At 39.3% G+C, this 13,885-nt stretch overlaps 1 protein-coding gene across 1 annotated transcript; it reads left to right on the top strand.

The window, feature by feature from the left end:
* Window positions 1-566: 566 nt before the first annotated feature.
* foxl2a (forkhead box L2a) lies at window positions 567-2,573 on the top strand. The gene has a single exon (XM_044355386.1). It carries the CDS (start codon window positions 813-815, stop codon window positions 1,731-1,733), a length of 921 nt encoding a protein of 306 aa, XP_044211321.1. The 5' UTR covers window positions 567-812; the 3' UTR covers window positions 1,734-2,573.
* Window positions 2,574-13,885: the final 11,312 nt, after the last annotated feature.

The raw sequence follows: 13,885 nt of genomic DNA, 5'->3' as shown, positions 1-13,885 counted from the left end.
TTCCCCAGAGGTTGCTCCAAATATTTCATTTTGAACTGAAGCCTTACGTGTGATGCAGTCATATCACACATTGATGTGACCTGTCTTTCTTTCCCTTTTCTGTTGTTTACTTTGTGCTTTCTTGCTGTCAAACCCGCAAACCATAAATAAAAAAAATGCTTTATAGCCCTTTATGCAATTGAAATGAATTCAGTGTCTAGGCTTGTAATATACAGTATAAAGAAATTGGATATGTGCTTTAAAAAATCATACAATTTGTTGAAATTATAAATCCGTATCATTTATCATCATTTACTGCATTGGATGTTTCTCATTAATTCAGTAATTAAATGCAAATAGATGCTTAATGTCTATAGTGTGTTATTTTGACCTGAGTGAGATAAAAACGCATTTTCAACATGTTACAAGAAGCTGATTATTATTTCATTCACTGTAACCACCGGAGGCGGAACTCAGATGCTCACAAATCACCAGCCACTACGTCTCATTGGAGCAAAAGCAGCCTGTCAGTGGACCTGAAAAAAGAGGAAAGGGCTGGGCTTACAGAGTCACAAACCACAACTTGGGTTGCGCCTCCATCAGAAACCAGTTTAGAAAAACCATCGTTGAAGAAAGAAGAAGGTCTGGTGCATGTCACCTACTGAGGTGCAAAATAAAGATTTCTCTGTGCGCACTTTAGAAGACAAGTTTTCATCCGCGGCGCGTCCTCGGGTCCTGCAACGCATCATTTCGCTCATCGAGGTTGCAAGCACCCAAAAAGTTTTGTTTTTTCAACATTTGGACTGGACTTGTTTTTTGTTTTGGTGTGCGCAATGATGGCCACTTACCAAAACCCGGAGGATGACGCAATGGCCTTAATGATCCACGACACCAATACTACCAAGGAGAAAGAGCGGCCCAAAGAGGAGCCGATCCAGGACAAAGTGGCGGAGAAGCCGGATCCGTCCCAGAAACCACCGTACTCCTATGTCGCTCTCATTGCAATGGCCATTCGGGAGAGCTCAGAGAAGCGCCTCACTCTGTCGGGTATTTACCAATATATAATCAGTAAATTCCCCTTCTATGAGAAAAATAAAAAGGGTTGGCAGAACAGTATCAGGCACAACCTGAGTCTCAACGAATGCTTCATCAAGGTTCCGCGGGAGGGCGGCGGGGAGAGAAAAGGGAATTACTGGACACTCGACCCAGCCTGTGAGGACATGTTTGAAAAGGGGAACTACAGGAGACGCCGCAGGATGAAGCGGCCGTTCAGACCCCCACCGACTCACTTCCAGCCTGGGAAGTCCTTGTTCGGAGGCGACGGCTATGGATACCTGTCCCCACCCAAGTACCTGCAGTCTAGCTTCATGAATAACTCCTGGTCGCTAGGCCAGCCACCCACCCCGATGTCCTACACGTCCTGTCAGATGGCCAGCGGCAACGTGAGTCCAGTGAACGTGAAGGGGCTGTCAGCCCCCTCATCTTATAACCCCTACTCCCGGGTGCAGAGCATGGCGCTCCCCAGCATGGTGAACTCTTACAACGGCATGAGTCACCATCACCATCCCGCGCATCCCCACCATGCCCAGCAGCTGAGCCCGGCCACCGCGGCACCGCCTCCGGTCTCCTCCAGCAACGGAGCGGGCCTTCAGTTCGCTTGCTCCCGCCAGCCCGCGGAGCTCTCCATGATGCACTGCTCTTACTGGGAACACGAGACCAAACACTCAGCGTTACACACGAGGATTGATATTTAAAGTTTACCAAACGGTTTGCGTAAAATGAGGACACTTGAATGAGAGTGAGAGTTAATTCCTGTGATTTCAAAACAGAACCAAGAGTATTTTTGAAGAGACCATTCTGACGAGCTGTTTGGGTCCAGCTGACATCCATAAATGCCAGTGGAGAAGTATGCGCGAGTTGATGTTGAGAAAGTTTTACAAAATGGAAACTGGAGGTAAAGGAGTCACCGGGACACATCAGGTAGCACAACCTCTGGGAGCCATTTCGTGCGCCTGTATTACACTTGGACTGATGGCTATAACTTGGTATTGTAGTCGAAACTGTGCTTATGAAAAAACTTTTCATTCTCACGGGGATAGACATTGCTGACATTGCTTCAGTTGTGTGTTATTGGTATGCGTAATGTTTTCTCTCAACTTTACGCACGGCTTATCCTTATTTTTGCAAAATGAAACGTGAAAACAAGTTGCCCTAATTAAATCAGTGCTTTAAATATGTAATTGAGCTAAGAAACTTGCACTGAGCAAGGCCTGCAAACTTCACCTCCTGTCATGGTTGTGAACCTTGTTCAGTTAAAAAGGTGAAAGTGTGGTATATAGATCCTTCAAACTGCCAAAAATACAATTCAGGGTTTTTCATATTTCTTGATCCCATATGTATGTATGATATAATTTCCAATATGACATCAGCCAGTGACAGGTTTTGTTTATCTTTCTAATTTTTTTTTTTTTTTTATAAACGTGATTAGCTATATCGTCTCATTCATGTTGGGGCCATGTTTCATTTTAATTAGCACTTTTCACTCTTTTTCTAGGTTTGTGAATTTCTTAATAAACTTGTATTTCTTAAAGTAATACAGTGGTCATGAAGTAATCTGTTTTGTACTTTAGGCAGTGATAACCACTGTTGGCAAGCTATTATCAAAAGGCAAACAGCATCAAACAGCTCTGTGAAAGTATGTAGTCTTGCTAACATGCACTAGTTTTTACAGAAAACACCGAGGATATAATATTTAACAGAGTGCAGGGGTAGGTGAGGTTCGACTCTGCTGTCATTCAACTGTTAAACGGCGTGAAATGAGTCCAGACTGATATTTAGGCGCACGTCTCTTTGAAAATTAAATGTATAAATTGTCAGTTGCTCAGATATTAGGGGCCGATTTACCCCAGTGTGTGTAAAAAATGATAACTTTTCATCTCTAATAATAACAATCATAATCACAACAGCAACAATAATAACAACAGTAGTAGTAATAATAATAATAATAACAACAATAATAATAATAGACATTTACAATGCCATTGATAATTTATGTCACAGCGTATTTAATATTTTCCGTGTAAATGTCTTCAGGCTGTTACTGCAGAACTGCTTTACAAAAATTTGCATCATGCATCAAATGTAACTTGAGTATTTCGTGTTCCCTGCTAGTCCGCTATACAGTAACATACAGTAGTTCATTTATTTACATATTTCAAGAGAATATGACCGTCAGCTTTCATTTGATTTTACGACTCAAGCCAAAGCGCGATAAAAAAAAAAAAAAAGAAAAGAAAAACAACTGTTGAACCAAGTGCAAAGTTTTCCACTTTAAATTTGATTTATCTGTTGCGTTGGATGTGATATTATGAAGAATATAAAAGTAGAATATTAACACAACTGTCCCCAAAATGTAGCCTACTTTTAGTTCTAGTCTAAATAAAAACAACAAAACAACGACGTCGATAATAATAATAATAATAATAATAATAATAATAATAATAATAATAATAATAATAATAATAATAATAATAATAATGATAATAATAGTAACCTTCAGTATCATTGTGAAGATATACCTATAAGCTATATAAGAATAGATTTATTTTCCCTCTTTGTATGTAACCTGAGGTCTGCCAACCACAAAGACAATAATGCTAATGCAGTTAACCTGTTGACTAAATATTACAGGATGATTGAGGAAATAAGGCCAACAAAGACAGGAAGTGTCATAAAAATAGGTAATGCAAATGAGTCTTACAGCCAGCCACAATAACCCTTTCTAGGGTTGGAAAATCATACACGACGGTGGATTCATCCATCCCATGCCTTCATATCACAAACTCATTTACAGAAATATGACAGACAGCTCCTCCGTCTTGGTTACGTTTTATTGTGAAGCAGACTGTTGAATTACGTAGGTTAGATACTTTCCCGCGGACCCCAGAGGACCATCCCGCCGCCCTGAGGGCCAGCTAGCCTCTTGCTAAAAGAGACATGTTGACGAGTGAAACGCCTTATAAATACACCGACTGATCTCAGCTCCGTCCCTCCTAGTATCACAGCGCACCAGGATCTCACAGCTACAGCCATCTGGTTTTGACTTTGACTTTCAAGGGTGTACCACTACAATACATTTACTGTTTTGACAGCACATCGCAGCCATCATGCGCAGTTCATTATTATTTTCTTAAAAACTGAACAATTCTAGGATATTATTTCTTCACATCTAATAGCCCGATGTAAATTAGGTTATGGGCTCACCCTTCAAAGATCACGCGTATTTGGCGCCCGAGTTGACGCTGAAGTCCAGCATAGTCTTGAGTCTCCCGTCTAGAGGTGTATCCACACATTCACCTTGATCCACCCTCTCTGCTCTGCAGCGGCTGTCAAACACAGACTCATCATCCAACGAAACAAAACAGAAAACATCGTGCAGGCCCACACACTCTCCGATGTGTCTTGTGCTGCAAGACAAATCAGCGGCCCAACACATTAAAACCACAAAGCATGTGTAGCGACGCTAATGGCCTATTAATGATGGGCTTTTAGAATTATTATTTTCATAATCAACTCATGCAGATACCACCATACAGGAAACAGGATCTAGGTTGATTTGTTTATGTGCGTTGATATTTGAATCAGCTGCGGGCTTTTTGGGCACCTTATTTGGATGAGTTTCTCTATTTGTGAACAATATATCAGCCTGCAGATTTTGAAACGCCTCGAGTTACATGGGGAAGAATAAATATAAACAGTAATAATAGCCTAGTTCAATAATAAAGCAATATATCGTAAGGAAACATATAGACGAAGAAGATTCTACAGTTATCAAAACTGCAGATCAACACTACATTAATTAACAATGCGGGTTTTTATTTTATTTATTAAAACACAGTTATTATGTTTGGTACATTTTTTTCTTTTGTGTAACCTTACCTACAATTTTGATAACACACTAATATGTTGATAAACTACAATTTTATTTTATTTTATTTAAGTAGTTTAACTGGGAGAAAAAAAATGCCAAAAAGTCACATAGTCTAAACATTTGTTTCAGCAAACAAAATACTGACAAATCATTATGTACCCTTGAATGGCTCATTCCCCCTTCTTTCTTCCGTTCTAATTTTAGATCAAATAAATAAACCCTGCATTATTTATTTATTTATTTTTGACATGTTTTGTTCGTTGCTGATAAAGTCCAAATGATGTATGATAGATGCGCATGATGCTCAGCTGACCGGCTTGTAAGTGACATTTATTTTTAAAAAGTTAAGTAAGAGCTGTGCTACTGGAACTCATTATGCATAAAGTCATAATGATACTGCAGAAACGGGAAGTTTGAATTCTACTGCTGGGCTAAATAATCAACCATATATGGGCTGCAGGAGGAAACAAAGCATCGCGTTAGAGATAATAAATATGTCTACATCAACCAGCCGTCGGGTTAAATAGCATTTTAACGTCGTCGTTGGTCTAATAAGTCTGTAGTGGTGCAACTGCATTGAACGGAACATAACATGATGATCCCATCACAGCCGCGGGCCCACTCGGACACTCTGACACGTCTCCATCCTCCTGTGTGCAGGGGAGCGTCGGGAGAGCCTGAAATGTAGCTGTGTACATTCTCTGCTTCCTCACATTAATGTTTTGTAAACAATAAGGAGATAAGGGCGCGTTTGAAAGGCAAGTGTATTCTAAACACCCTCCTAAAAATAATAAATACAAGTGTTTTACACGAAATTATGTTTCGGCGAGTGTAACTATCCTTTACACAAAATATACGGGCATAGATGGATTTAATGATTTTACAGTTCGTCCTGATTTAAGGTTAAGAGCTGTAATAGATCAGTTCATTAATAGTTAAATTATAGTTTTTTATGTGTGTCAAGGCAAAGAAAAGAAAGTTTCTACCCTTACTGATACAGTGTATATAAGCTGTCATTATTAGCCTAACTGATATCACAGTATAGTTGTTAAATATATATAACATAATTGTGGTTGATCATGCAGTCTGCTTGTATATTTTGCGTTACGCACGTCTGTCATGAAATTAGGTAACAGTGAGTCACCTCTTTCTTAACCGGCTCTGCATAAAATAAAATGTTACCCACTACAGTAGCCAACCTCTGCAACACAGATAAAACAACGAACGCTGAGCCTCACATCCCCTGTGTAAAAGGAATAAACTGCATATATCCCTGGGTACTCGCGTACGGCAGGTGTGCATTTGCGCAGAAAGGTTGACAGTTCAGCCGGGCGGCCGGGAACAATGGGCCTGCATACAGGATGTCTCAGGGGCTGAGAGAGATGAGGCCAGCCGAGGTTCATGGCTCCGACACAGGCCTGCTTTAGAATATATGCTTCTAAAAATATTTTTTTTACACTGTTTAGAAAGCCAGCAGATCCACATTTATGGCTGCAGCAGCCTGGATGTGTTGTTTGGTGTATGAATAATAATTTATTATTTTTGAACCATGGCTGTTTAGAATATTTACTACTGACAAAAGTCATTCACTGATTTCTAATATTAAAGTTGTAATCATGTATATTTTAAAATATTCTGAATATATTTTTTCCTGCACAAATCTACCTTGCGCCAGATCATTTCACTTTTCCATTACAAACTGCTCCCTTTTATAGAAAATAGTCATAACTCGTCACAATGCAAGTATAGGAGAATATGATTCAGCTGGTATGAATATATATCGAGTTTATTAGGACGTTATTGTTAGGCGTACCTTAAAACAAACAAAAACTTAACCATAAAGAGGAAATTATTTCCATAATTTCCATATATATTGACCGTAAGGGATTAGGGGATTTTACGCAACAACTGCATAACTTATCACACTTACAGACACGTACAAAAATGTATGTGTATGAATGAGGCACATAGCTGTAGGTGATGAATAGCTGTTTCCATTAATCCTAAATTATTTCTCCGCGAGGTGAAAAGGTTTTGAGCAGAGTGTAGTTTTGTTTTCATGCGTCTTTTCCGCTGAGCTCGTAGTGAATAACCGTGATTGTATCCTTTGTTGTGCTCCCTGAGATGACAGATTATAATCAACAAGACGAATGAGGTCAACTCATTGTAGAAGCAACACATTTGACCCTCGCTTCTTCTTCGTCATACACATACACAAATATAGAGAGAGAGAGACACACACACACACACATAGAGAGCGTACCTGGACGCGTTCCGGGTATGACAGCTTGCATGCTCTGCGGGGCACCGGCGATGCGACCCGGCCGGTCAAGTCACACGCAGGTTGCAGGTTTCCCAATGCCTGCACACAATTGAATTCCTGGCATTCTCGCTAATGTTTGAGATTGAAGAGCAACCGTTTCCACTTAGAAGCGGCGCACATCACCCCAAACCCATTGAAAAGGAGAGTGAGGGTCACCACTGTTTGGTATACATCTGCTCCAAACAGGAAAATATGCAAAGATTTGATTCGCAGAAAATCCGGCAATTGTTCAAATCAGCACGAGTTTTCTTTTCTGTCTCTCTTCTTGGACCAGAAATACTACAAGTTTCATTCTGTCCGCTGTATATCTGTTTCTGTCGCATTGCTCAACATGGAGCTGTTTATTTTCTAAACGCGTCTTCTGGTGAATCTCCAAACTTATCAACTTGTCACGGTGATCTACGTGATGTTTTCAGTGACTGCTGATGTCTATCTCCATGACAATCCCGCGAAACAATAGATAACATGCAATAACTCTTTATTAAGCCAAAATAATTACAATAGAGTGTGTTGATATACCCGCCACAGTTTATAAATAGGAACTGTGCGTTTGTTAACTGGACCTCTGGTCAACAGAGGTTCATCAAATGTCTAGAAATACCAGCTCTATAAATACACGCGAGTGTCATCTATTCAAGGAAAAGATGGACTGTCATCTATTCAAAAAGAAAAAAAAATCATCACGCACTGACCTCTCCTCACCCTCAGCCACCACCGGGCCACTGCAATGCGCCATCGCTAAACTGGCCTCACTGACGCTCAGAGAGGAAGCGGTGGGACGCTGATAAAGAGGATTTGTGAATTAGATTTGGCTACATAAAATATTACACATTTGAGATTTTTTAAAATGCAAATAAAATTTTGTTTTCTTTGATTTTTCTGTATGGATCAGGAAAAAACGCATTTACTCACTTCACCAAACAAACTGGTTTTCCTAATGAGATCTCACCTCCAAGCAATAACTGCTAACGGACCTGTACGAATCTTAAAAACGCGCCAGCCAACATTTAGCAGCATTTTGGCCGATGTTAATTTCTGCTGTGGATGTGGCGGAACTGACTAGCTTATACTGTAAAGGGAAGTGCGATAAAATGTTTCCGTTCTCTTGATTATGAGCTGCAAATTGCTTTGTCGGGATTTAAATGGCAGGTCTTTTCCCATCGTGCATTGATGGAGTCTATTTTTAAACCCCTTTCCTTTCTCGCCCCCCTAAAAACTTCCGCAGGGTTGGCAACAAGAAGCTATTAGGATAACTTTTCTCCTGTTAACATTCCAATTAATCAAAGATGAAACCAAATTCCCACAGGGATCATTAAGGGTCAGCACCTGTTCTTCTGATACTACTACTACTACCACTGTAGGCCATATAATAAACTGGTACAACTTCATGGTCAGACAGCTGACCTCCGGGGATTGAGTGTCACTGCAAGCCAATTTTGCATCAACCCACTATCAGTAATAGAAATATAACCTTTAAAACAGATTTGAATGCCAAACAGCCAGTGATCTTTTTCCACAACCAAAACAATTCCAAAATTCCTCCTAAGTTAAACTACCAAGATTTTCTTAAATTTCATAACAGTGCAGTGCAGCCCTATTAGGATACAAATTGCAAAAGAGGTAATACTCAAACTTAATGACACATTCAATTAAATTAAGTGATGATTCAGTCAGTTAGGCTGTTATTGTAGTCCTCCATCAAATGTGTTTTCCAGTACAATATTCTAATACAGCGTTTTCTTTACATGATAAGCTTTGTGAAGTCCGTCTCTCTCTGTATCAGCTATAATATACACATGGAAAACAGGAAGTTTGCCTCAGGCCTGACCCTCGCCCCGCCTCTCCCATCAAGCCTACATGCCAACCCAGTCCCAGGTCAGCTCTCAGACACTGCAATCCAATTTCAGCCATATTTCTTTCAAGCAATTACATACCTCTTGGCAAGGCCTCACAATTAAACAAATGATTATATTTTGATATCCATAATTATACGCATTCACATAAGGTACCCTTTCAAGTTAAATATGCTTTTTATTACACGCTTATCATCTGTGATGAGATTATGCACAGTGTGGGTTTGGAATGAGTTAGGGTACATTTAATCGAATAAGAGGAGAGTAACTCAGTAATGGAAGCATGCTGGACCCAGAACTATACTGCATAGGCTGCTCCCTTTGAGCCCAGCTTATGTTTGGCAAATTTCAGACAATGAGAACGTTATGAGGGGAACTCTGAGGGAGCGCCTTTAACCCCTGCCCACCAGCAGGTCAAACACGTGGCACATGACACCAACTAACTTCCACACCGCTGATGAGGTGCACCAGGACATACTTGTGGCATAAGGACATTGTTTACGTGTCCATATCTCTGGCAAAAGCAGCTATAATTGATAGTGTGGTTTTGATCATGGTGTGATCTGGTCATCCTGTAGAACTTCTTAAGGCAGCTGTGTCCATGACACAGTAACCAGGCAAATATCCACGTGCGGTAATGACACTGAATACCATTATTCAATGTTTATTGAAAGCAGTCACATAGGGAGGCTAATTTTTTGCAGAAGTCACCCAAATGTGCTCACTCATAAAGAGTAATCATTTGTTCTCTCTTGTGAAGGACTCCCGGCTGATAGAACAGTGTGTTCCGTGGATCTTTGCTGCCCCCTTGTGATATGAGAAAAGTTATCATTTTGTGTTGTGACTCACCTCTCCCAGCTCTAAGTACTGTATGTCATGCTACTAATCTTAGAGAAAGTATGAAATGAGGAGAGAATAAAGTCTACAACTTAAGAAATTCTTCAGGTTCCTCTTTTTAACAAATAGTATTGTGCTGGAATTTATGTGTTGAATATTTTCAAAAAGAAACAAAAGAGTTATATGTATATCAAGATAAATGTCCCTTAAATATACCAGTAATAGCTACAGATAGTATCCTCCTATGTCTATGACAGGTGTTGTTATAAAAGGATCCTCTTTTACACAACAAGGGGATGTAACCAACATACTTCTAACAGGAACACACACACAGGCACGCACACAGACACTGATAAACAGAGCAGTAAGAGAAGGGAACTTAGGGTAAGTCAGTGTTTTAAGAGCAGCTGAATTCCATTTAGCTGCTTCAGTTTGTGTGGGTCCTGGTGTTGTGCATGCTGGCTCACTGTCACACTGTCATGGCTTATAGGGATGTGCCCAAATACAAATACATTATTCGGCAAAACACAAATAGTGGGGTTGTTTTTATGAATATTTGTTTCATACAAATATTTCAAAAATCATTCGTTTTCAGGAAGAAAAAAAAACATGTCAAATAGCAGCGCACAGATTGGTTACATCACTATCTCAGTCTCTCTCCTCTGCTCCGCTGTTACGTCTATCAGCAGATCTCAACGAGGGGAGTCACTTCCACCTTCTACATGATGCACATTTCCTAATTTGGACATAACTCTTGGAGTCCATAACCTGTTGTTCCCCTTCCCCTTTCCAAAAAGTTAGGTTGTAAAAAATAGGCAACAAATGAAAAGTGCAAAGCAAGAATCGCCTTTGAAGTTCTTCCCTACATGTTACATGATGTGCTGTCTCTGTTTTATGGGTGTATAAATAAGTAGAGGTCTGTCTGCAATGAGGCAAATAGTAAAGTTTTAGCTCAGTAATCAGTGCAGTCGTCTATGATCTGGGAGACTCCAGTTCAACACCCAGTGCGGGGACCTCCATTGTAAAGTAGTTTATTCATTAACACTTATTGTAACACTTTGATTTTCTAAAATTAAAAGCGTAATTAAAAAAAACAGGATTTTTAAGCCTTTTTCCACTTTTATTCAAATACAAATACAAATAATTTTGCAGCCTCAACAAATACAGATACAAATACAAATACTGGGCCCCCTGCACATCCCTAATAGCTTACTGGGACACTTGAATAGAACAGAGCTACCAGTAATGTTATTAGCTACACCTGTGCTTGTCCCACTATGAAAAGCCAAAAAGTCTACTGTGAAAAAGGCCTATTGCTACAATAATGCTGATAATGCTGAGCGGCCAACAGATCAGACTGTGGTTGCATTGGTTAACTTCTAGGTGTGAATGTGTGTAACTTCAACTTCAACTTCAGTTTATTTAAAGTGCACATCACACAGAGAGTCTCTGTACACTTTACAAGTCAATGAAAACAACAACAACAACAAAAAAAGCACACAATATTACATGTTTATGTAATATTACTCACACACACATACACAGGTAGTAATGTTAATATTACAACAAGGTTTAGGTTAGCAATTTCAAAGCAGAGATCACATAACGCTAACAGGGTTGGGATAGCTACATGTCAAGGAGGAAAACAGTCAGTGATTTGGATTCCCGGCAGATGAAATTAGGAAATGTCATAGTAAACAGAAAAAATATGTTTTCAGCCTGGATTTGAAAGTATCAACAGAGCTTGCCTCCTGAATGTGCAGTGGTAGATTATTCCTGAGTAGTGGACCTTGGTGGGCAAAGCCTCAACCACCAAAAGAGTTCTTATTGAACTGAGGAACAATTAAAACCAGCATCAAGGGAATGTAAAAGACATGATGGAGTATACGGAGCAATTAGGCTGGAGATATATGAAGGAGCCAATCCATTTAAAGTCATTTTGCATGAACCAGTAACCACAGCAGAGACATATATGATCCAACTTTTTATAGTTTGTGAGGACTCTGGCAGCTGCGTTCTGGATCAGTTGAAGACCTTTTGTTGCTGTCTTATGTAGGCAAGAGAAAAGTGCATTACAGTAGTCTATTTTAGATGTTATGGAGGCATGTATTAGGATTTCAGCATATGAATTTGATAAAACAGTGCTCCTTGTAGCTGGGTATTGCTGTAAGGAGCAGGTATACCCATATATTTAGTAATTATAGACTGGACTTTACTATAGTTTTTGACTGATGAGTTCACCAATGTATATAAAATGTAAAGGCACTTGTCAAACCTCTAACATGTGTATCATGCCCACATATCAGCCCGGTGTACCTATATATGAAGTCATTATTTGAGATGAGTAGGTAATAAAACTCATTTGATCACCAGAGGGCAGCAAAGCCCATTTTAAAGGCAACTCACGTTTTTACAAGGTTTCAGGCTACACGTTTCATGAAGATAAAACGTTATGACAATGACACATGACAGTTACTTCATGAAGATGTTTAATGCCTCAACTCGGTGCTTAAGCGGTAGGCCTACATAAATCATTAAAAACTGCCAAACAGATGTTAATCTACTGGTGTGTAATCCGACAGCCATTAGAGTGTTCTTAAACTGGAGGTTAATGAGAGAAAATGTTGCGTTTCCGGGTGAAACACAGCTGACAAGTTAGTTTTGTGCCGGTGGTGAGTGGTGGTCAGAAGGAAGCCGGCTGCCCTCCATGCCTCAGCTGGAGAGCTGCATGCAGTCTGCCACACCGCACAGATAAAGTGCAAAGAATAAAAATAGAAGACAGGGAAGTTGGCTTTCACAATAAAAAGACCTTGATGGGTTTCTTAGGAAACAGTTCAGGCATGGTCTCAGTCAAGTGTTGTGCATTACAATAAACAGTTACAAATGCAGCATGTGTTATTTCACTGTGAATGTACATGGATGTTGTATTTTAAAGAATATGGATTACTAATTTGTGCAGGGAAAACACTGAACACAGGAATAAAGACAAACAGGCTAAAAATAGATATTTTGCCAAAGCTCTGCAGAGGAGACGAGATCACACATGGTCCTCAAAATAATTAACTGAAGGCACCCACAATATCTAAAGTCGTTTTTCTAATGTAGAATATGTATTAATATAGTGCTAGAGTCAGTATGACAGGATTTGTGATTTATATGCTGAAATGTTTATTGTGTATACAGGGGCAGAGAAATGCATCTCTTCTTCTAAGAGATATGGTCAGGCGAAATGAGATGAAAACTTTTTTTTGAGAAAGGAGAAGAAGTATAAAAGACTTGCAGCTCTATGTTTTAGTGTTGTAGGCTATTGTCTATATGTATTCTTGGCATGCTGCTAATTAAACTAAACTAAAACTATCACTCCAAATAATAGGCCATGTGCAATGTCAGTTAGGCAACTACTGCATGTGCAGAGTTTGACACTAGAAGGCTGTTTTCACATTTATCTGCTGAGAGTGGAAAGTTTCTCTGTGCTCAATGAAAATCTAATTTTAAGGGATGGGTCTATGAGCATGATTTATGACATCGCAAATAGTTTGGAAGCCAATTCTGGTCCAATGTTGAACTTACACAAGTGTGATGTGGAAACTTGAAGCCTCCAGTGCACAAACACTGAGACTGGACTTTACAGTGAGGTAGGAGACATCTTGCAGTTAAACTACAAGATGTCTGAACTTAGTAGTAAAACTTGAAATGAACAATATTTGCATATTTATAGATTCTGAATTTTTAGTAAGGGAGAAAGAATAGACGCAATTTTAGGTATTTTAACAAGATAATTAACTTTTTTGGCGAAAAAAACATACATATTTACATACATAATATTTCTTTGTATACTATGTATATAATCATTGCACAATGGATTAAAAACTTTTTTTAAAATCTACCTCACTACCCATTTTATTATATACTGCGTATATAATTACTGCATAATATATAATAATAACCTTTTCTATTTTAACA

Source organism: Thunnus albacares, chromosome 6 (assembly GCF_914725855.1).
Source record: "Thunnus albacares chromosome 6, fThuAlb1.1, whole genome shotgun sequence".
Taxonomy (NCBI): Eukaryota; Metazoa; Chordata; class Actinopteri; order Scombriformes; family Scombridae; genus Thunnus; species Thunnus albacares.
Note: the sequence above shows the minus strand (reverse complement) of the source record. Positions and strands in the feature narration are given on the sequence as shown.

Coding starts and splice junctions, on each gene's coding strand:
- foxl2a (XM_044355386.1), top strand. CDS start 813: ATGATGGCCACTTACCAAAACCCGGAGGATGACGCAATGGCCTTAATG.